At 41.9% G+C, this 22,217-nt stretch overlaps 1 protein-coding gene and 1 long non-coding RNA gene across 3 annotated transcripts in view; one reads left to right on the plus strand and one right to left on the minus strand.

Annotated features, from left to right (window-relative positions):
* The window catches only part of LOC130362809 (retinol dehydrogenase 7-like), a 29,354-nt gene extending 12,528 nt beyond the window's left edge, over positions 1-16,826 (plus strand). Inside the window, exons 2-4 of the mRNA XM_056567860.1 lie at positions 2,565-2,717; positions 8,793-8,923; positions 12,950-16,826. Of these exons, the coding sequence (XP_056423835.1) occupies positions 2,565-2,717; positions 8,793-8,923; positions 12,950-13,312 (647 nt within the window). The 3' untranslated portion in view covers positions 13,313-16,826. The remainder of the gene's footprint in view (positions 1-2,564; positions 2,718-8,792; positions 8,924-12,949) is intronic.
* The window catches only part of LOC130362811 (uncharacterized), a 53,948-nt gene that overhangs the window by 12,068 nt on the left and 19,663 nt on the right, over positions 1-22,217 (minus strand). For both annotated transcript variants that reach the window (XR_008891579.1, XR_008891578.1), the window contains exon 2: positions 20,340-20,510. This is a non-coding gene — a long non-coding RNA (uncharacterized LOC130362811). The remainder of the gene's footprint in view (positions 1-20,339; positions 20,511-22,217) is intronic.

The raw sequence follows: 22,217 nt of genomic DNA on the forward strand, positions 1-22,217 counted from the left end.
AAGATCTCGACAAGCCGCCCTGAAAAATCCATACCATTAAAGACTAAAACAAATATTTTCAAGACACGCATTTAAACGCCTTTTCGATATCTAGAGCCAACAACATGTTGGGAACCAAAGTGGCTTTCGAGTGGTAAAGGCCATTGAGGACCTTTCAGACATTGTTGGGGTGCAGACATTGCCGGCATGCAATTGCATTTTTTGCAATCAGGCAGAAGAGTAAGCCTGGATTAGCCTTCATGATACAGCATTTTTATATCCACACCTTGCACATGCCATAACTTTCTAATTATTTTTTTAGTCGACATTCATGTGAAGGCTTGTTTTTTGCAGGATGTTATTTTTATATGACCTTTAAATTTGGCTATGCAGCAGTTTCTCTACCTTCTAGGTTTGAGTGCCTGTGTCGGCAGGGTTCATCAACTAAAGACTTGATCTCCGCTATTAATCCTCTGTTCAACTCTCAGGTCGGTGATACGGTGGTTGCTCATAGATATATGGGTCGCTGGGAAGAAATCTTAAATACTTAGATCTCGATTGACTAATAAAGGGTTATCAGGGAGAGGGCATGTAAGGGCCCATTCACACTGAAGAACTTCCTCACTGAATTTCCTCTACTTTTCCATTCAAAAACCACTGCACACAAGTAATTTGAAGCAGATTCTCAAGCAGAATTTTCATGTGGAAATTCTGCCTAGAATCAAGGCCCCATTGATGTCAATAGAAGTTCCCCATTGAGCCCTGCGTAGAACTGTTTTCTTAATCCCGGATTCCTGACCATTCTGTCCATTCCTGCAAGGGATGTCTCCATAAATCTCCATTGACATGTCAATTCTTGAAGCAGAAAGTAATCCCCGTCAGGATCTTCTATTGACATCAATGAGGTTTTGATTCCACAAGGATTTCCGGTAGAATTAAATGACTTGTGTTCCATGGTTTTTGCATGTAGAAGACAGCTGTGTGTTTGTCCCCCCCCAGTTGGACGTCCAATCCGACCTCTTCCAGGAGACAGGCTCCATAGGAGACAGCACAGCATCTTTATTCTGTGGCCACTTTACATGATGCAACATCTAGACCATATGAATAAAAACAGCTATACTATAAGCAACCACAAATATTTCATGCTGCCATGTACCAGTAGTGTAATAGCTGGCTTGAGAAACAGCCCCCCCCCCCCTTTGGTGCTGCTGCTAATCTGTGCTGATGGGGATGTGCTTTGGACAAAACCAATCTCCTTCTCCCTCTGGCAGCTTGCAATTGTCCCTTTTCTTATTTCCCTTGCACTTGGTGTCTTCTCAGCAATACTGCCATGCTGCTGCAGAGCCCCTTGTCCTTTCCTGACAAGTAGAGAAGAAAGCTATTTCTACTGGCTGCTCTGCAGAGACCTGACTGTAGGGGAGTGGTTGAGCATATGTGTCCACTAGCGCTTAGTTTAATAGGACATGTACCATGCTATGCATGTTAAACTTAAGGGGGTGCCATGCTATGTAAAAATAAATTCTTACCTCCTCATTGGGTTGTTTCTTAACAGCATGTAAATGACTAACCTTGTTATACATGAGCTATACAACAAGTATATTTACAGGTGTACAACCCCTTTAAAATAGATCTAAAGTGGCAAAGCAAAAAAAAAAAAAATGTGATTCATGTGAAATGGCAATTATTGTGCTATACTAGTAAGGTTAAATGCCAATGTTTACTATGTGCTCCAAATCTTCGAATCTTGGATATCATGCATAACAGCATGTAAATGACTAACCTTGTTATATATAAGCTATACAAGTATATTTACATCATTAATAACCTTGTTTTATATGAGTCTGCATACTTTTTGCTGTGACCTACACCAATGGATGTTCTATATCTGGACTGGTTATCCGGATGGTCACGGGCATAAGAGCAGGGACTAGTGCTGTCTTCCTCCTTGGACGTCTTGTTTTATATGAGCTAACCTTGTATACATGATGTCCAAGACTCGAAGATTTGGAGCACATAGTAAACATCGGCATTTAACCATACAAGTATAGCACAATAATTGCTAGTTCACATGAATCACATTTTTTGCTTTGTCCTACTTTAGATCTATTTTAAAGGGGTTGTACACCTGTAAATATACCTGTTGTTGTATAGCTCATGTATAACAAGGTTAGTCATTTACATGCTGCTAAGCCTGATGCAAATATACTTGTTGTACAGCATATATATATATATATATATATATATATATATAACCTTATAATAATGTTAGTCACCATGTCACGTGGATTTTGAATAAGCTGACACTGCTTTCCAGTGGTGCAGTGCATGGCATGCAACAAGGTAAATTCATACAACGAAAATTACCTGCTCAAATGGGCCTCGTAAAGAGGTAAATGAAGTAGCAGTACTATGATGCATAATATGGTACTGGTTTATGCTTTGCTCCTTTAGGCAGCAGTACACATGCCTATATATATTGGCAAACATGCAAATACTACACAGTAGACCCTGTTGTTAACCCAAATCAATCCATTATAATTCTTCCATTTTATTTACAAGCTGATTTTTTTCCCCCCTTCTTCCAGGGCTATGGGGACTGATAAACAATGCTGGTATATCCATGTGGGGAATGGTTGAATGGCTGACAATTGATAAATTCCAGAGGGTTCTTGATGTCAATCTACTAGGATGCATTAGAACGACCATGGCTTTTGCTCCACTTATCAGAAAAAACAAAGGTGAGATATGAACTAAAAAAAAACTTAATAAATAGGAATTTGCACTTTTCATTACACCTTATCCAATGGCTTGGTAACATTGTGACTGGGGCCAATAGTTGCTTCTAGGAAATGGGACTAGTAATATAGGAAATTGTGTGTGAACCGGAGGTCAACATTATTATTATTTAAAAGGGATATTCCATCTATAACTGTGTACCCATAGATCATATAGTTTCCTCTCTGGGACTTCTTTTGACATTTTACAGCATATAACTTGTTGTCTTTGGGAGTTTCCTTTGGTAGTAAACTCAATATGGAGTTGTACATCATAAAGTAGTTATCCAGTGATTTAAATCCAAGATAGGCCATCGGTATCAGTTTGGTGCTGATTAGACGGTTGGCACCCCTACCAGTCATTGTGGTGGCAATACGCTTACTGCTCAACACCAACACAATGATAGTGGCTGTATATGGTAATAGAGCTTCTTCACATAGTAGACATTGAATACTTAGGAAACTTGAATAGTTATTTTAGTGTACTTCCTTCTTTAAATTGAATACTTTTCAAAAAACAAATTCACCACAATGTATCCACCATATACTGTGCTTTTTAAAGTGTACCTGTCATTAACACAAACTTTTTATATAACGTAGATGATACCTTTTTATATGTATATTTGTAATTTACATTGGTTAAAAAATAATGTATATTTTTGTCCCTGCAGCTATTGCCTGTGTGTCTCTATGAGGAGCCCAAATACAGGAAGTGTGGGTGGACAAGCAGGGCTGTGTGCACTGAGGACAAGCAGGGCTGTGTGCACTGAGGACAAGCAGGGCTGTGTGCACTGAGGACAAGCAGGGCTGTGTGCACTGAGGACAAGCAGGGCTGTGTGCACTGAGGACAAGCAGGGCTGTGTGCACTGAGGACAAGCAGGGCTGTGTGCACTGAGGACAAGCAGGGCTGTGTGCACTGAGGACAAGCAGGGCTGTGTGCACTGAGGACAAGCAGGGCTCTGTACAGTGGGGCTCTGTGACATGCTACGGGCTCACACATCAGGATGATTGACAAGTCAGGAGCCTGCACAGAGCCCCTCTTCTTCTACCCTCACTTCCTGTATTTGGACTGCTCGTAGAGACAAACATGCAATAGCTGCAGAGACAGCATTTTTTCAACCATAAATATACAAATTTTTTAACCAATGTATATTACAAATATACATATAATTGTATTATCTACATTATATAAGAAGTTTTTGTTGACAACAGGTACACTTTAATGGTAAAAAAAAAAAAAAAATACCATACAATGTTCCCAGGAACAATAGGGGAGATTTATCAAAACCAGTGCAGAGGGGAACTTGGCCAGTTGCCCATAGAAGATTATTCCTACGGAACTTCTTAACTTTTACAAAGTGGCTGTAAGTTCTTTCTGGTTATTTTCCAGCTCAACTTTGAGTTCCTAACCACTCAGCTGAATTAAGCAATTGAGACTTTTACTACACACAAAGGAACATAGAGGAAACAACTGCAGTTTAAGATACAGATATATAAAAAGTCTATAAAAAGAATGGTGAAATAGACCTTTCTGATCGTGAAAATTCAGGTCTGGATCAGAGGTATGAGGGGGAAAGAGGGTCAGGTAGGGCCGGATGGCAAAGAACAAAACAGTATTGTGGTTGAGCTCTGACACAGATATTGTGGCATCCATTTCAGAAAATCCAGCCAGAACCTAGGGAGAAAGGGAGGTACCATATGGATAATCTGGGAAAAATAATTTGTCACCAGTAGAACTGGAAGGGACATAATTGCAGAGACCAGGTATGTATAGGTGTGATCTCTGCAACATGACCTGAAGACAGGTTGGATATATAATGATGGATTTCACAAATTGTTCTTCATCACTGGTAGTAGACCTCATCAGAGGCACTTTCTTGATTATGTAGAAAAAACAAAAAGGCAACTACGTATGTGAAGTCTACTGGCACCACTACAGCCTTCAGCTGTTCCTAAACTACAACTTCCATGATGGGAGTTGTAGTTTTGCAACAGCTGAGGGTACAATCTTTGTAAATCCCTGTTTTAGAGCTGTGAATTCTCCAGCTTTGTGCCTACAGACAAAGGATGTTTGTCATAGGGCATAGTTTTGCAACAGATAAAGGCAACATTGCTCTAACACAGTGCTTTATAAACTCTGCAGCTCCATCTTTTGCAAAACTACAACTCCCAGCATGCTTAAACAGCCAAAGCTTTCTCTGACTCCTGAACGACATAGAAGCTGATCAGACATTCAGGAGACTGTGAAAGCTGAATGACAGACATAGTGACAGCTATGTTGATTAGCATCAAAATTTACTAGGAACAGATAGAGAATCTGGGGGAGATTTGTCAAAACCTGTCCAGCGAAAAGGTTGCCCAGTTGCCCATAGCAACCAATCAGATCACTGCTTTCATTTTTCACAGGTCTCTTTAAAAATGAAAGAAGCTATTTGGTTGCCATGGGCAATGGCTCCACTCTTCCTCTGCACATTTTTTGATAAATCTCCCCCACTATGCATAAAAACTACTGTGCAGGGATTTGCAGACTGCAAGGCTGCTCCCAGACTTAGAGCAGATGAGTTATCCACAGTGAGGGAGAGAGATGGACACGCCCCCTCCATAAGGCTAGAACACAAAGCAAGTGAGCAACATATAAATGCTATTTTGCTCTGGATAGACAGTTTCTAGACACATAAAATATATGTACATGATCAGGATTAGATAATGAGTAACATATCACTTTATTTATTTTTTGCACTATGACAGGTACACTTTTTTTAAATCAACCCCGTTGTCGTGAAGTTCTGTGAAAAGTATATAGTAAGGAAGTACACTAAAATAACTTTAAGTTTCTTAATAATTTAGCAAATTCCTTTCTACAAGGAAACCAACTTGGTTCTCTGGTGCATCGGAGTATCAGTGAATATTGCATGATGTTAGTGTACCATGCACAACCATTATGACTGTGGTGGGGTTATGCAGTTCTGAAGCAGTGTTAACAATGGCTTACGTGAGTGCTGTGGCCCCTTCCAACATTTAAGAGTCATATCCCGATTGATCTGCTATTGCTGGTCTAGTATAAGGATCATTAAGAAAAATAAATTGATCTGGTTTTCAATTTTCCCCCTTTGAGTGTAAACATAACTACTAATCAGTACAAGATAAAAGAAACAAATTACTTCAGTATTACTATTACCTTTTACTTTACATGGTGCTTTCTTATGCCGTCTTCCTTCTGGAGGAGGGCTACTTTGCATGTTATAATTGGTATGGCAATGATTTGTTAAAGGGGCTTTCGGGGCTAATATGAATGATAGGATATCATTGGGGTCAGAAGCAGTTGGCTCTGTTCAATGTTTAGTGGTGGAGCCACATAGCTGGATAGCATGTGGATAGCATCTCAGTCATATTAGTATAGAACCTCTTTATAAACCCATGTGAACCCATCCTTTTAAGCAGGTATTCACCCTTAGAAGTCAAGTCTATCTACTTTTAGGGTAGAATACCTCTGTAGTAAGCACAAGGCTCCGTGCACTGGCCTCTGCCACAGTAGAGAGGAACAACTCGGCATGAAGTGTGGGCATTCATTCACATGTAATCCTCAAAAGACCACATCAGAATCACAGGGTTCTCTATTCTCTGTAATCTTTCTGTTTTCCATTAATAACAAAAACATGAGTCTGGTCTATTATGTAGATATAATATTTGGCAACTATAGTCACACATGAATGTTTTGAGTTAAATCAGGAAACAGGATAACCTTTCCCAAATAATGACATTCCCATCCTTGTTACACAGCTTCCTGTATGAAGCTACTTAAAGGGGTACTCCAGTGCAAAACTATTTCTTATTTTTTTTTAATGTATTTATAATTTTTTTTTATAAATCAACTGGTTCCAGAAAGTTAAACAGATTTGGAAATTACTGCTATTAAAAAAATCCTTCCAGTACTTATCAGCTGCTGTATGCTGCAGATGAAGTTGTATAGTTCTTTTCTGTCTGACCCCCAGTGCTCTCTGCTGACACCTCTGTCCATGTCATGAGAGGTTCGCTATGGGCACTTGCTCCTACTTGAGAACTACAGAACTTGAGAACTACTCAACTTCCGGTGGAGCATAAAGCAGCTGATAAGTACTGGAAGGATTAACATTTTTAATAGAAGTAATTTACAAATCTGTTTAACTTTCTGAAACAAGTTGATAAAAAAAAAAAAAACTGAGTACCCCTTTAATGGCCATTTGTTTACACTCCTAAACGTTATTTTCCTTCAACATATCACTGATGGTTATAGATTTTTTTGACTAATCAAAAGTAAAAGGTTCTGATAAATTTAATGGATCTTGCGCCTTTCAAAACACTAAAAAGAAGGCACAGGTTTTTGTTACATCTGCATTTGCAAAGAGTGCATTTAAGTCTAATTTTCTTAAAATTTTGAGCATTTGCTAATTGTATAAATTGCATGGAATAAGTAGATAATTCAGCCAGATATTGTGAGTGCAGTGACTGCTGCCCAAACCCATTGGTGTTAGGACCATAAGAACACCATTGATGGCAAAGCAGTCTGTACAGATGTCTGCCGAAAGAATAAACCTGTTCATCCATTTGACCATTCCAGAATCCTTAATGGGGTACTCCGCTGAAAACATCTTATCCCCTATTCCAAGGATAGGGGATAAGCTTTTTCTAATCGCGGGGGTCTCGCCGCTGGGGACCCCTGCGATCTCCGGTCCAGCAGCGGCTTTGTCCGAAACACAGACACTTGGAGCTTTTGTGTTTGTGATGTCACTCCCCCCTCTATTCATGTCTATGGGAGGGAGCGTGCCGGCTAGTACGTAGCCTCACACCTCCTCCCATAAACATGAATGGAGGGGGGGGGGGGGGGGTGGCGGGTTTGCTCGCCAGTCATTGTACACGGAGCGTATTTGGTTTCGTGCACCGAATGAAAGGGGTGCCACAGCAGAGATCACAGGGGTCCTTTGGATAGGGGGATAAGATGTTTTCAGCAGAGTACCCCTTTAATTCAGTGGAAAACCCCATTTACACTAGTGTAAGATTCATGCAGGGGGATTTTCAAGCGGAATTCGTGAGCAGAAATTTCATAGTGTGAATGTAGCCTTATAGTATTAAGGGATTTAACCTTAATCAAAACAGGATAGATGATAACTGTCTGTCTGGTGGGGTCCGACTGATGGGACCCCCACAAGTCATTTGAGCAGTTGAACTCTAGGGGAGTAAATGGAACTGTATTTGGTTATCCCTGCCAGTCTCCTCGATGTTTACACAGCAGTGTGAATGCTTAACCGCCACTCCATTCAAATGGGGGGATTCAGGACTACCAGATGACCGGTGACCCAGTGGTCAGATGCCACAGATCACTTATCACCTACTTTGTGGATATCTACACGCGTTTAATTATCTATATATACACCAAGTTACCATTTTGAGAATTTTTCCAGTAAAACTTTGCACCAGTGTTAATGATAACAATGACTGTGGCAAGGTCTTCTTGTACATGTGCCCCACTTTTAGTAAACCTGTTCTACACTATCATTTCTTAAAGGGGTACTCCAGTGGAAAACTATATTTTTTTATTTTTTTAATCAACTGGTGCCAGAAAGTTAAACAGATTTGTAAACTACTTCTATTAAAAATCTTAATCCTTCCAGTACTTATCAGCTGCTGTATACTACAAAGGAAATTCTATTCTTTTTGAATTTCTTTTCTGTCTGTCCACAATGCTCTCTGCTGACACTTCTTTCCATGTCAGGAACTGTCCAGAGCAGGAACAATTCCCCGTAGAATACCTCTCTTGCTCTGGACAATTCCTGACATGGAAAGAGATGTCAGCAGAGAGCACTGTGGACAGACAGAAAATAAATTCAAAAAGAAAAGAACTTCCTCTGTATTGTACAGCAGATGATAAGTACTGGAAGGATTAAGATTTTTTAATAAAAGTCATTTACAAATTTGTTTAACTTTCTGGCATCAGTTGATTTAAAAAAAATGTTTTCCACCGGAGCACCCCTTTAATGTTAATTTTGTCTGCACTAATTTTAGGGCGTATGGTGTTTTTATCAAGCACGAATGCATACATAAGTTTCATGAATAGCATTTATTCATTGACAAAGGCTGCACTGGAGAAGTTCTGTGATTCCCTTCGGCTAGAAATGAAGCCGTTTGGAGTGCAGGTAAGATTTTAATATTTTACATGACTTTTGTTTTTTACACCCAAATAAAGATTATTGATAGAATTTATATTTAGTATAGGGGCATGCTAATGCTGAGACCTAAAAATATATGTCAAGATAAATCTGTGACCAGTGTAGCTATGTGTGTATTAGATTACTTAGATTGCTTTTGTTGATACCTAATTTATAGGAAACCAATACGTTTACATTTCATGTTGCCACTCCTGTTAAAATAGCTGATGCACCAAAACAAAAAAAAAAAGACAATAGCGTTATAAAGAAATAAAACATTACCAAACTGTAGCCCAAGCCTTAGAGCAAAGAGATTTATTTTTTTTTGTAGCCTGACAGGCTGTTCACCCTCTTTAAACCTAATATAATGGGTTAAATTGCAGGTGAACAGCAATAAAACAAGTGGTTACTTTCTCCAGTATTGCCAGAGTTATGTCTGTTTAATCCCCTATTGCTATTGCGCAATGGGGCAGGGAGCCGTCTCGCTGAGCTCCCCTGCCTCCTCAATATTCCCTGATCTGCCAGCCCCTTTAGTAAACATGCAAATGTATTCACTCTCACGTCACTAGTACATGAGTGCCTGCAAGTTTTTTTAATTGGTAGTACAATGTTTGGGATAGATGGAACTTTGAGTTTTTTCTTTTTTTAGTTGCAGTGTTTGCCATGTGGAATCAATAACAACATTATACATTATTTGAAAAGTTTGCACATATGAGCATAGAACAATAGCAAATATGTAAATATTTTTTTTTTTTAGGTTAGAAAAAATGAGAAAAGAATGTTGTCTTATAGGAGTATTGCAGGACTTTTTTTTTTTTTTTTTAAACCTTTGAGCCCATGATGTCAAGTTATAATACTCTGTGCGCCGCTTTGTCCCATTTTCATACACGGGATCCTTACCCGGAAGTGCTGTAGTGCAAGTCTTTTTATTTAAAGGAAAACTGTCACCCGTTCACCCACACTAAACCCAAAACACCGGTTTATAGTACGGATGAGCAGGAGACTGATGTGGGTCTCTGACTAATATATGTACCTGCAGTCTGGTGACCGGTCTCTCTGAAGATCCTATTCTTTCTGCACTGAATTGCATGCTGGAGGCGGGCCCGTCTGCTGGCCGAATGAAGAGGATCTTCAGAGGGACCGTTCATCAGACTGCAGGTATGTATAGGAGTCAGAGACCCACATCAGTCTCCTGTTCACCCGCACTACAATCCAGCATTCCATGTGTCCAGAGACAATATGTCATAAGTCACATGATCTCCAGGGGGTGTAGCTATGCTGCATTAGGCTGGTGGGTACCAGAGTAGAAGGAATTTTCTGTAGTAATTCACCCACTGCAGCATAGCCACACCCCCAGGAGACCATGTGACTTATGAAGTAAGAATCTGGGGCTCAAGGTCTCGGATGTTCAGGAAAATATTTGATTTTGGTAATAAAATTTAAACAGTGAAATGTACCATATAAAATAGTTCAAAACGTAACTGGTGGCACACAGGGCCCTTGTGTGCCACTAAAGTCAGAGTATATTGTAAAATAAATCAGTACATATATTAAATAGATGTGTATATAAGGATCACCATATATTGAGTAAAATCAATCCCACAATGGATACAAGTTGACTACAAGTAGTGACTAAAAAGCTATTCCTTATGGTTAGCTACAGTTTCTTGTAGTGACAAGGAAGATCGCTCTTTCTTTTAGTATTGAATCGCTGTATCAGCTAATATATAACACGTTGGTAAGTAGTATTCGTTGTAGCAGTTTGTATCAGACGTATTCTGAATCACTAGTTTCAGTCTGCGGAGATAAGCAGTTATTGAAATAGTTATAACAGCAAAGGCATGCTTGGACTACTAGTCATAGCGCGGTAATGTAACCACTTACCTTACTGGTACAAGGACACGCTGGTCTATATCCTCACTGCCGGCTCTCTATAGCAAGAGGGTATGCTGTGGGAGACTCGGCCGTCTCCTATGAGTAGCAGCATGGACAGATGGGCTCCGGTCGGGTGGACTGCAGCGCTACTGCTCCATGGGGAGATGATGTCTTTGCGAGGATCCTGGGTGTTGTCCTCGTGATAGGTAGCACACGCTCCTTGCTGTTTAATAAGCAGGCATGATGGTAGGTATGTGGTGCAATAGTAAATACAATTGGTCACACTGGGTAGTCGGTGGTGTTTCCAGTAACTAGCTAGACGTGTTTCAAGACCTCCGTAGGTCTTTTCTTCAGCAGCTTGTATAAAAGACCCCCGCAATCTCTCCTGCAGCACCCCTGTTTTTCAGCTGCACAGAGTGAGGATCGCTCTGTGGCTGATGACGGGCGGTGCAGGGGACGGAGTATCGTGACGTCACGGCTCCATCCCCTGCACCGCCTCCATCCTCACTCTGTGCAGCTGAAAAACAGGGGTGCTGCAGGAGAGATTGCGGGGGTTACCACCGGCTATCTTACATCTTATCACCTATCCTTTTCATAGGGGATAAGGAGGGAGATTTATCAAAACCTGTCTAGAGGAATAGTTGCTGCGTTGTCCATAGCAACCAATCAGATCACTTTTATTTTTCAGAGGCCTTTTCAAAAATGAAAGAAGCCATCGGATTGGTTGCTATGGGCAACTCAGCAACTTTTCCTCTAGACAGGTTTTGATAAATCTCCCCCAAGATGTTTAGTGCCACAGTACCCCTTTAAACAGCAAGGAGGGTGTGCTACCTACCACGAGGACAACACCCAGGATCCTCGCACAGACATCTCCCCACGGAGCAGGAGCGCTGCGGTCCACCCGACCGGAGCCCATCTGTCCATGCTGCGACTTATAGGAGACGGCCGAGTCTCCCACAGCATACCCTCTTGCTATAGAGCCGGCAGTGAGGATATAGACCAGCGTGTCCTGTACTATTTCAATAACTGCTTATCTCCGCAGACTGAAACTAGTGATTCAGAATACGTCTGATACAAACTGCTACAACGAATACTACTTACCAACGTGTTATATATTAGCTGATACAGCGATTCAATACTAAAAGAAAGAGCGATCTCCCTTGTCACTACAAGAAACTGCAGCTAACCATAAAGGGATAGCTTTTTAGTCACTACTTGTAGTCAACTTGTATGCATTGTGGGATTGATTTTACTCAATATATGGTGATCCTTATGTGCACATTTATCTATTTAATGTATGTACTGATTTATTTTACAATATACTCTGACTTTAGTGGCACACAAGGGCCCTGTGTGCCACCAGTTACGTTTTGAACTATTTTATATGGTACATTCCACTGTTTAAATTTTATTACCAAAATCAAATATTTTCCTGAACATCCGAGACCTTGAGCCCCAGATTCTTACTTCATAAGTCACATGGTCTCCTGGGGGTGTGGCTATGCTGCAGTGGGTGAATTACTACAGAAAATTCCTTCCACTCTGGTAGAACCTTGAGCCCCAGATTCTTACTTCATAATCTTTATTTTTCTCGGACACCGTGGGTATAGGTGTCAGCTGGGCGTCTCAGATCTATTTGGTGATTAGTGTGACAAGAGCCTCTCCAATTTTGCACCATGTGACTTATGACATTTTCTTTCTGGCCAATCAAAATATTATGTGAGTAGGCAGCTTTGCACTGTTGCACTACAACTGCTAGCTAGGGACTTTGCAGAATGAAATTGAACCCTTAAAGGGGTACTCCGCTGCTCAGCGTTTGGAACTAAATGTTTTGAATGCTTAGAGCCGGGACCTCGTGATGTCATAGCCACGCCCCCTCTTGACATCATGCCCCGCCCCCTCAATGCAGGTCTATGGGAGGAGGTGTGATGGCTGTCACGCCCCCTCCCATAGACTTGCATTGAGGGGGTGGGCGTGACATCATGGTGGGCGGGGCTATGACATCACGAGCTCCCGGCGCCATCTCTAATCGGTCGAAACCTTTTATTCCAAACGCTTAGCAGCGGAGTACCCCTTTAAACTTGCATAACTTTCATAATATTCTCCTTTTTTTCCTCTTATTGGTACATTGACTTGCAGGTATGTATTATTGAGCCAGGCAATTATGCTCCAGCCACAAACATCCAGTCACAGAAATCTGCGGATAAGGTGTGGGGTTCTCTGACTGCTGAAGCAAAGAAGGTCTACAGCAAAGAATACATAGAAGAAATAACAAAGTTTGTAAATGAGAAACTTGATGAGGGCAGCATAAAGAGCTATGAAGTTGTGGACGCCATTGTAGACGCGCTTACATCACCTGCACCACAAGCCCGTTACCTTGTTGCCAGTGTTGCAGAAAAAGTTGCTGTTTACTTATATTTATGGCTTCCAACATCTCTTTTTGATAAAATTTTGTTTTTTAAAGCAGGAAAATTTAAGTGTGTACCACAAAATGATAAATGATTAAGAAAGTTGATGTCTACTTGAGGAATAGTGAACCCTTCCACGAGATGTCCCTAAACTGTAAAGAGAAATATAGGCTGGGGTTACACATCCTTGATGCTGCAGCACATCCAGAGCCTGAAACAGTAATGAGGCAATATGCAGTAAAGATGGATATCTTCTCTCACGGTTAGCGCTGATCCAAGTTTTTATGGAAAAAAAAAAAATGTAATAAACACACTTTATACAAGATGATGTTGTCTGTCAACTGTAAGAGCTAAATAGGTTATTTCTATTGTAGTAGAACTTGTTGGCAATGAACCAACACTTAGAACTCAACATTATGTGAGAAAGAAGACTCTGTAGGTTTCCTAAAAGAATAAGAGATGCAACAATAAAACACGGTTGAAGGAATACAATTATCAAAAAAAAAAAAAAAATCATAATTTTTAAGATATTTGTGTAATTTGTGTATAATATGTTCTATTGTTAGTAGTCCAGCAAATCAATAAATGAACCCATTTTGTAAACATGTTCTACCCGAGCTCCCGAGCTTCCCTTCAGAAAGGTATGCTTATTTTAGCGCAAAGACAAGACCTAATTTGTTCCATTTAGTTTCCTGAACTGTCTTGTTGCGCTCCATTTAAAGAACATATCAACTCGAAGAAAAAAAAACATATTCCCTATCCGCAAGATAGGGGATAAATAGTTGATCTGATGAGACCTCCCGCGATCTCCCATACGGGGCCCCGACTCTGATTCACTAAATCGTGTCTCGTTCCCAGCAAGGAAGCTGGTCGAAATTTGCCCTCTCCATTTGTGTGTCTCCGCCTCTTCCATAGAGATGAATGGGGACATGTTTTGACCAGCTTCCGTGCTGGGTACAAGACACACTTTAGTGAAGCAGAGCTGAGGCCCTGTACAGGAGATCAGCTATTTATCCCCTATCCTGCAGCTAAGGAATACTTTTTCTTTTTTTTTTTCAGTGGATATGTTTCTTAAATGGAGTGCAACAAGACAGTTCAGGAAACTAAATGGGACAAACGCATGAAAGACCTTGCATGTGATTATTGATGCATAGAAGTCCTTCTGAGAGATCATTAATGGTATTCTCCCAAGTAGTTGGTAAGAGATCTTCTTCAGATGTTTCCAAGTTGTACAAAGAAATCCTCCCAGTATCTACTTTATATAGGTACCTTTCAGGGCATCAAACCCCCAACCCTGGATTGATCAGGTGAGAGATAGACCATGATATGTTCTCCAGAGTTCAGGCTTCGGTGACCTCTGAATCACCTCAAAAGTCTCCAATATATCACCGATCCAGGTCTGGAATTCTTATCCCTACTTCATCTTATCCAGTCTTTATGACCTTACTTTATGACTGGTGATTCCCTGCAGGGGCGTAGCTATAGGGAATGCAAAGGTAGCAGTCACACCAGGGTCCTGGTGCCTTAGGGGCCCTAAACCACATCTGCCCCATAAAAGATGTATTATAATTGGCACATGGGACCCTGTTGCAGATTTTGCATCGGGGCCCAGAAGGTGCTCTAGGTCCTGATCCGAGGTATCATGTGCCTAGTCTTGGCTCTTATACAAAACATGCCACATTGGATCTATACATAATGAGTGAATTCCCACTCAGGACTTGGGTCTGACAGAAATGCATTGTTGAAATTTGAGATAAATATATCAGTAACAATTTTACATTGGTATATGATATGTGTACTGTGCCGACCATGTCATGTAATCTAAAAAACATGGACACGTTAAAAACACTTATGGCATATAATCCATGTTCTAGGAAGTTTGGCTTTTCATATGATATATTTACATACCTGATGTGTGGTGACACAAGTGGAATGTGGGTGAGATGTACCCTTCGTGACACCAGGGCACTGTTAACCTACACGGTCTGAGGTTGAGAGTTCCCTTGGGCTGAGCGCCGGGACAATGGTGACACCGATGCAAGGTTACGGATAACTATCTTTACTGAGGCAGAACTTGTTGTTAAAATCCTCACACTACAGATTTGTGCAGAATGAACCCTGGAAACCTGTCGCCCTGCTGGGACTTGTAGTAGCTGAGACTGTGGATTTGAGATAAATGAAAGCCCATGCTGAATTTAGAGACTTGGTACCGACTGACTGATGACTATATTTCCCCTGGAGCTTTTGTGCTTACCGCCAGGCTTTGACCTTCAACTGACCAAGGGGGTTTTCTGAGATTTGCATGGTTGCAGATTTCAGTGTTTTTTTTTCTCCTTAGGTCTCCTAAGACTTCTTCACACACTTCTTCACACTGTACTCTGATCTGGGCTCCACTGAACTGCAGCTCCTCACTGACTGACTAGCTCCCCCCCTCCCCACACATCATAAAGGCTCCCATTGGGGCATCAGCGTGACATGGGTCACTCTGCAGCATTCCTTAAAAAAAAAAAAAATAGACAGCACATAATTTATCACAACATGACAGTGCAATATAACAAAATAGATTATGGAGTAGTAGGCCCAGAACAGCGATAGCAGGAATGCCCAAGGCAAACTTTAGCCCAAATGACGATGACCTGTAGTTGGACACCACAGATGTGTATGTGGTGAGCTTGGGGGATAAAGCCTTGTGGGGTGTAGGGTAGTTAGGGTGTTGCTGTTCAGGTTAATAAAGGGCGCTGTCAACCTCTGCCACTCGTGACGCCAGAGTTAGGGTTAAATACTGTAATCTTGATAGGCCTATTGCAATAAAGGATTGTCCACAACCACTGTTAACTGAAAACTTGCAGGAACTTTTACTGAAGAGTTTCTGTACATGCAGCAATAGTAACAGTCCAGATAACAGAGTCTCTATAGATAGAGCTGAGCAGCGATTGATAGTTGGTTGGGATCAGATAAGCTCAATTTAGCTTCTCAGAATTTTTTTTAGCATAGATCCGCTGGATTTAAGGGTGCGTTTAGGTCCAGTGATCTTGCGGTGAGTAGCGGGGAATTGCTTAGTATATCCGCTATGTTAGAGGCCGAGGCCGCAAGGCTTTGGCCTAGTAAATTGTCTTGTAAGCTGCGGAGGTCCTACCTCTTCCAGAATCAGCAACCCAAGAAAGAAGAGAGATGCTGCTTGCTTGGCAGCACAGGAACAAGAGAGCGATCAAGATGGCGCTGCTCCCTTATATGGGCAGGGGCTGGCCATTTTGGATTGGTCCATAACAACTGTCACTCACCGTTACATTGCATTGTGGGTGAACACGTCATGAGAACCACCAAAGGTCCTTTACCAAAACCATAGAGTTCTAAACCTAATCAAGTGACCCACAGGTCCTGCTATGCTGAACAGGTATGCATTTAAATATATATTTATATGAATTTCTATGTAAATATGAACCAACTAAGGGGTGACAAGGGGAATAACTTTACAAGAGGGACCCCAACGTTCCTAGGGACTCTGACTATGGGGACCTCTACAAAGGTACAGTATGAAATACGGTACCGGGACACCACATGTAGGTGTTCATGTCTCCTTGTAACTAAAGCTGAAGTGTACTTGTATATTGAAATAAAGCATATTTATTGTTCCAAGTGCTGAATGGTTCCTTTATTCTTTAAAAAAACAAATCGGCTCTGATATACTAAGAGTGGAGTGTAGGTTTTGTTGTTTTTGCTGTGCCAACCTTTTTTTTTTCTCCATGGAATTTACTAATTTACTCCGCTTTCAGAAACTTTATACATGCTTTAACCCCTTAAGGACGCAGCCCTTTTTCGCAATTCTGACCACCGTCACTTTACAAATTAATAACGCGAAAAAGCTTTTACCGAATATTCTGAGATAGTTTTTTCGTGACATATTCTACTTTATTTTGGTGGTAAATTTTCGGCGTTACTTGCATCCTTTTTTGGTAAAAAATCCCAAAATTTCATGAAAATTTAGAAAATTTTGCATTTTTCTAACTTTGAAGCTCTCTGCTTGTAAGGAAAATGGATATTCCAAATTAAATTTTTCTTCACAAATACAATATGTCCACTTTACATTGGCATCATAAAATGGACATATTTTTGCTTTTTGAAAAAATTAGAGGGCTTCAAAGTAAAGCAGCAATTTTCTAAAATTTCACGAAAATTGCTAAATCTGAAGGGACAGATGTTACAGAACTACAACTCCCAGCATGCCTGGGCAGTCGAGGCATGCTGAGAGTTGTAGTTTGGCAACATCTGGAGGGCTGCCGTTTGGGCACCACTGTAACAGTGGTCTTCAAACTGTGACCCTCCAGATGTTGCAAAACTACAACTCCCAGCAAGCCCAGACACCTTTACTTTCAATCCCCCCCCCCCCCCCCACCGTCGATTCCCTACCTGAGCAAGGATCCAGCAGGCTCCAGCGAAGATCCCAGGTCTCCAGGTATCTTCTCCTGCAGGTACGGCCTCCATCTTCTTCCCAGATCCCCTCGACATCCAGGGGCGGGCAGAACAGGCGGTTGCCATGGCAACCTCCTGTCCTGCGCTGCCATTGGTCAGAACCCCTGATCTGACTAATGGCAGGGGATAGGAGGAGATCGCAGCTTTGCGACCTCACTCCTATCCCTTAGGCTGATCGGGGCTGTTGCTGACAACTCCGATCAGCCCTATTTTCCGGGTGAAAATATGCGAATTGACATGTGATTTTCTCCGATCGCCGACATGGGGGGTCTCAGGACCCCCCTGAACGATGTGCCGGGGTGCCTGCTGAATGATTTCAGCAGGCATCCGACTCCGGTCCCCAACCGGCTAGCGGTGGGGACCGGATTTCCTACGGGCATATGGATACGCCCTCGGTCCTTAAGGATTCGGAATGCAGGGCGTATCCATACGCCCTGTGTCCTGAAGAGGTTAAAGTGTAGGGTTTTCTTCCGAGAAAATTCACATGATTTTCAGAGTGGTTTTTAGAAAAAAAAGAGTGATTTTGAATGAAATGTAAGGTACACGTCCCTTTTCCCAAAAACCACGTCAATTTTGTAAGGTTTTGTGCCAGCAGTTTCTAAAAGGAGATTGCAGGTTATACTGCTGCCCTATGGGTATCTTTTAGGCTGGGTTCACACTACGTTTTGTCCCATACGGGAGCGCATACGGCAGGGGGGAGCTAAAAGTTCGCGCTCCCGTATGTCACCGTATGCGCTCCCGTATGTCATTCATTTCAATGAGCCGACCGGAGTGAAACGTTCGGTCCGGTCGGCTCATTTTTGCGCCGTATGCGCTTTTACAACCGGACCTAAAACTGTGGTCAACCACGGTTTTAGGTCCGGTTGTAAAAGCGCATACGGCGCAAAAATGAGCCGACCGGACCGAACGTTTCACTCCGGTCGGCTCATTGAAATGAATGACATACGGGAGCGCATACGGTGACATACGGGAGCGCGAGCTTTTAGCTCCCCCCTGCCGTATGCGCTCCCGTATGGGACAAAACGTAGTGTGAACCCACCCTTACACGGCAGAATTTCTGAGCGGAATCCGCCACTCGGAGACTCCGTAGCAGCTAAGTCCCATTGTTTGCAGTGTATACATTACGTATACAGTCCTAGCGCCGGCAGGATGTGCTATTTGCGTAAATTGTTATCCGGGCAGACATTCTGCAAATTTTCCACAGTGTGAAAGAGACCTTACACTCCTAGGGGACAAGCACATGGATCTATTCCTGGATAACTCATTTAAAGGAGTTCTGTAGTAAAGCATAACTTATCCCCTATCCAAAGGATAAGGGATAAATTATAGATCATGAGGGGTCAAAACCACTGGGCGATCACCTGAACGAGGCCCTGGCAGTCTGCTGGAAGGGGGCGTACCGACCCTGCCCCCCAACCCCCCGCACAGAGTGCCATCCGACAAGCTCCCTCCATGTATCCCATAGAGATACATGGAGGGGACATGTCGGTCGCGGCTTCCTGCGGGGGTCAGAACATCTGCTGCTGGCAGACTGCCGGGGGCCTCGTTCAGGAGATCGCGCGGGGGGGGGGGGGGGGGCTCAGTGGTCGGACCTCCCCGCTATGTATAACTGATCCACTATCCTTTAGATAGAGGATGAGTTATGTTTCATTGCACTACTCCTTTAAGTAAATCAGATACCAATTAGTGTGGTCTTCTATATAAACAAAAAAATACTTTAGATGGTTACAGATTATAAATACACCCTGCAGTCGGCTTTCATTTTGTCTGTATTGTTTTCTAGGTAGATAATCTGTATTCAGTATCCATGGAGTTTATGGGATAATCTGTAGTATGTGACCATGGATACATATAGGAGCTATATACTGCACACAAAACAGAATTTTTTTTAGTCGAGACTATTTGCAAACATAATATTTTAGTTGCATCAGAACGATTTTTTTCTTTATAGGGGTACAAAAACACGTTTGTTTTCATGGTTGTTTCAGTTAAAATTGCAGGCCAGGTTGTACTACCTGACTACACTGTCACTGCACCTGCACTCACATTTAACCCTAGAGGACACGCTATATACATGTAAGTCGCCCTGGTAATTGGGGCACAGTGACGTACTTGTACATTGCGGCGGTGTTTTACAGTCTATAAAGTAAGTGTTGGAGTTGTGATCCATTTATAGACTGGGGTCCCAGCTGTTATCAGCAGCTGGGGACCCGCCACTAATGGTGGACATGAGCAATCCTGCTAATCTCCGCCATTAACCCTTTAGACACAGTGATCAATATTGAGATGTGGTAATGGCAGGGTGTGTGGTGCAGACAAGATGTTGTTACCCTAGGGGCAGATGGTATTAACCCCTTGTGTTTGAGACTCCAGGGCGTGGTTTAGCCTTACACACCTCAAGTTATACCGTTGGATCCTTGGCTAAGCACGGGGGCAATGAAGACACCGACGCCAAGTTACAGACAACGGTAGCTTTACTGAGGGTAGACAGTTGTTACAGTCTATGCAGTACAGCCAGGGCCCAAGGAGGTAAACAGTGACCTTGCAGGTTTGCTTTGCTGGGACTTTTAGTAGACAGGAGAATTTAGTGCAGGCCACGCTGGAAAAACGGAAGACTTGACTTGACTGACAGGACTGTGACTTTAGCTTACTTTGCACTTGACTTGTGGCTGCAGGACTTGACTTAAGGCCTCCAATGTTCTGGACACACACACTGACGACTGCACTCGACCTCAGGAACAAGAAAGAGAAGCTAGCTCCACCCAGGGTTTATGTGGAGAGCTCATAGGTCATCTTTGGGGTCAGCTGGTCACTAGTACCTCCTGGGTAACAATCACATGATACATTTATTAAAGATACAACACACGATATAATACACAACATATTTACATGGTGGAAACAACTGCAGGGGGCCCTGGGGACACTGCCTGACAGGGCAAGTAACTTATGGGGCAATACCATCCCGTACTGGGCCACCACAGAGATCTATATCTTCCTCATGTTTCATTCAGTTGTCTCTTGTCTGGACTCATAAAGTGTAATAATTGAATATGACGTAAGATTTGTTTGTTCCCAACTGAATTTTTTAAAGATTTACAATTTGGCACTTAATTCGGACAATTCTGGCAGGAAAAAAAATAAAGTGGTGCAAAAATGAGCACACATTTGCAAAGCAGCACAAGGGATCTTTGATGAACTTTAATGATCAGTGCCAGACAGCGACTGCCAAGGCTAACAAAGTCATGGGATGTAGCGAGAGGCATAGAGGCTCCTGACAAGGACACAGGGGGGAGATTTATCAAAAAGCAGAGAAAGAGTGGTGCAGTTGCCCATGGCAACCAAATAGCTTCTTACATTTTTAACCCCTTAAGGACCCTGGCTTTTTCAGTTTTTCATTTTCAATTTTTCCTCCTTAACTTTAAAAAATCATAACTCTTTAAACTTTTCACCTAAAATTCTATATGATGGCTTATTTTTTGCGTCACTAATTCTACTTTGTAGTGACAGTCATTTTACCCAAAAATCTATGGTGAAATGGGAAAAAAAAATCAATGTGCGACAAATTTGATGAAAAAACACTATTTTGTAAGTTTTGGGGGCTTCCATTTTTACGCAATACATTTTTTCGGCAAAAATGACACCTTATATTTATTCTGTAGGTCCATACGGTTAAGATGATACCCTACTTATATAGGTTTGATTTTGTATCACTTCAGAAAAAAAATCATGAATACATGCAGGAAAATTTATACGTTTAAAATCTTCTGACCCCTATAACTTTTCATTTTTCTGTGTTCAGGGCGCTATGAGGCTCATTTTTTGCACCGTGATTTGAAGTTTTTAGTGGTACCATTTTTGTTCTGATCAGACTTTTTGATCACTTTTTATTCACTTTTTTGTGGTATAAAAAGTTATCAAAAATGCGCTATTTTGGACTTTTGAATTTTTTTGCGCGTACACCATTGAACGTGCGGTTTAAGAAGCGGCATATTTTTATAATTCGGACATTTCCGCACGCGGCAATACCACATATGTTTATTTTTATTTACACTGTTTTTCTTTTATTCTTAGAAATGCTGGGTGATTCAAACTTTTATTAGGGGAAGGGATAATTGAAAGGGTTAATGATTTTTTGACACTTTTCTTATGCCATATTATAGCTCCTATAGGGGGCTATAACATTGCATTAACTGATCTTTAACACTGATTGATTCATCTCCATAGGAATGGATCAATCAGTGTTTTCGGCGATTGAATGCTCAAGCCTGGATCTCAGACTTGAAGCATTAATTCGGCGATTGTACAGCGCAGGAGAAGGTAAGAAGACCTCCTCCTGTGCTACAGCTGTTCGGGATGCCGCGATTATACCGCGGCGATCCCGAACAGCTCCCTGAGCTAGCCGGGCACTTTCACTTTCGTTTTTAGCCACACGGCTCAGCTTTGATTTTTAGAGGCGGGTCTCGGCTTCACTAAGACGCCGGGCCCGCCGCGATATGATGCGGGGTCACCGTGTGACGCCGCATTATATT

The sequence above is a fragment of the Hyla sarda genome, chromosome 3 (assembly GCF_029499605.1).
Source record: "Hyla sarda isolate aHylSar1 chromosome 3, aHylSar1.hap1, whole genome shotgun sequence".
In the NCBI taxonomy this organism is placed as follows: domain Eukaryota; kingdom Metazoa; phylum Chordata; class Amphibia; order Anura; family Hylidae; genus Hyla; species Hyla sarda.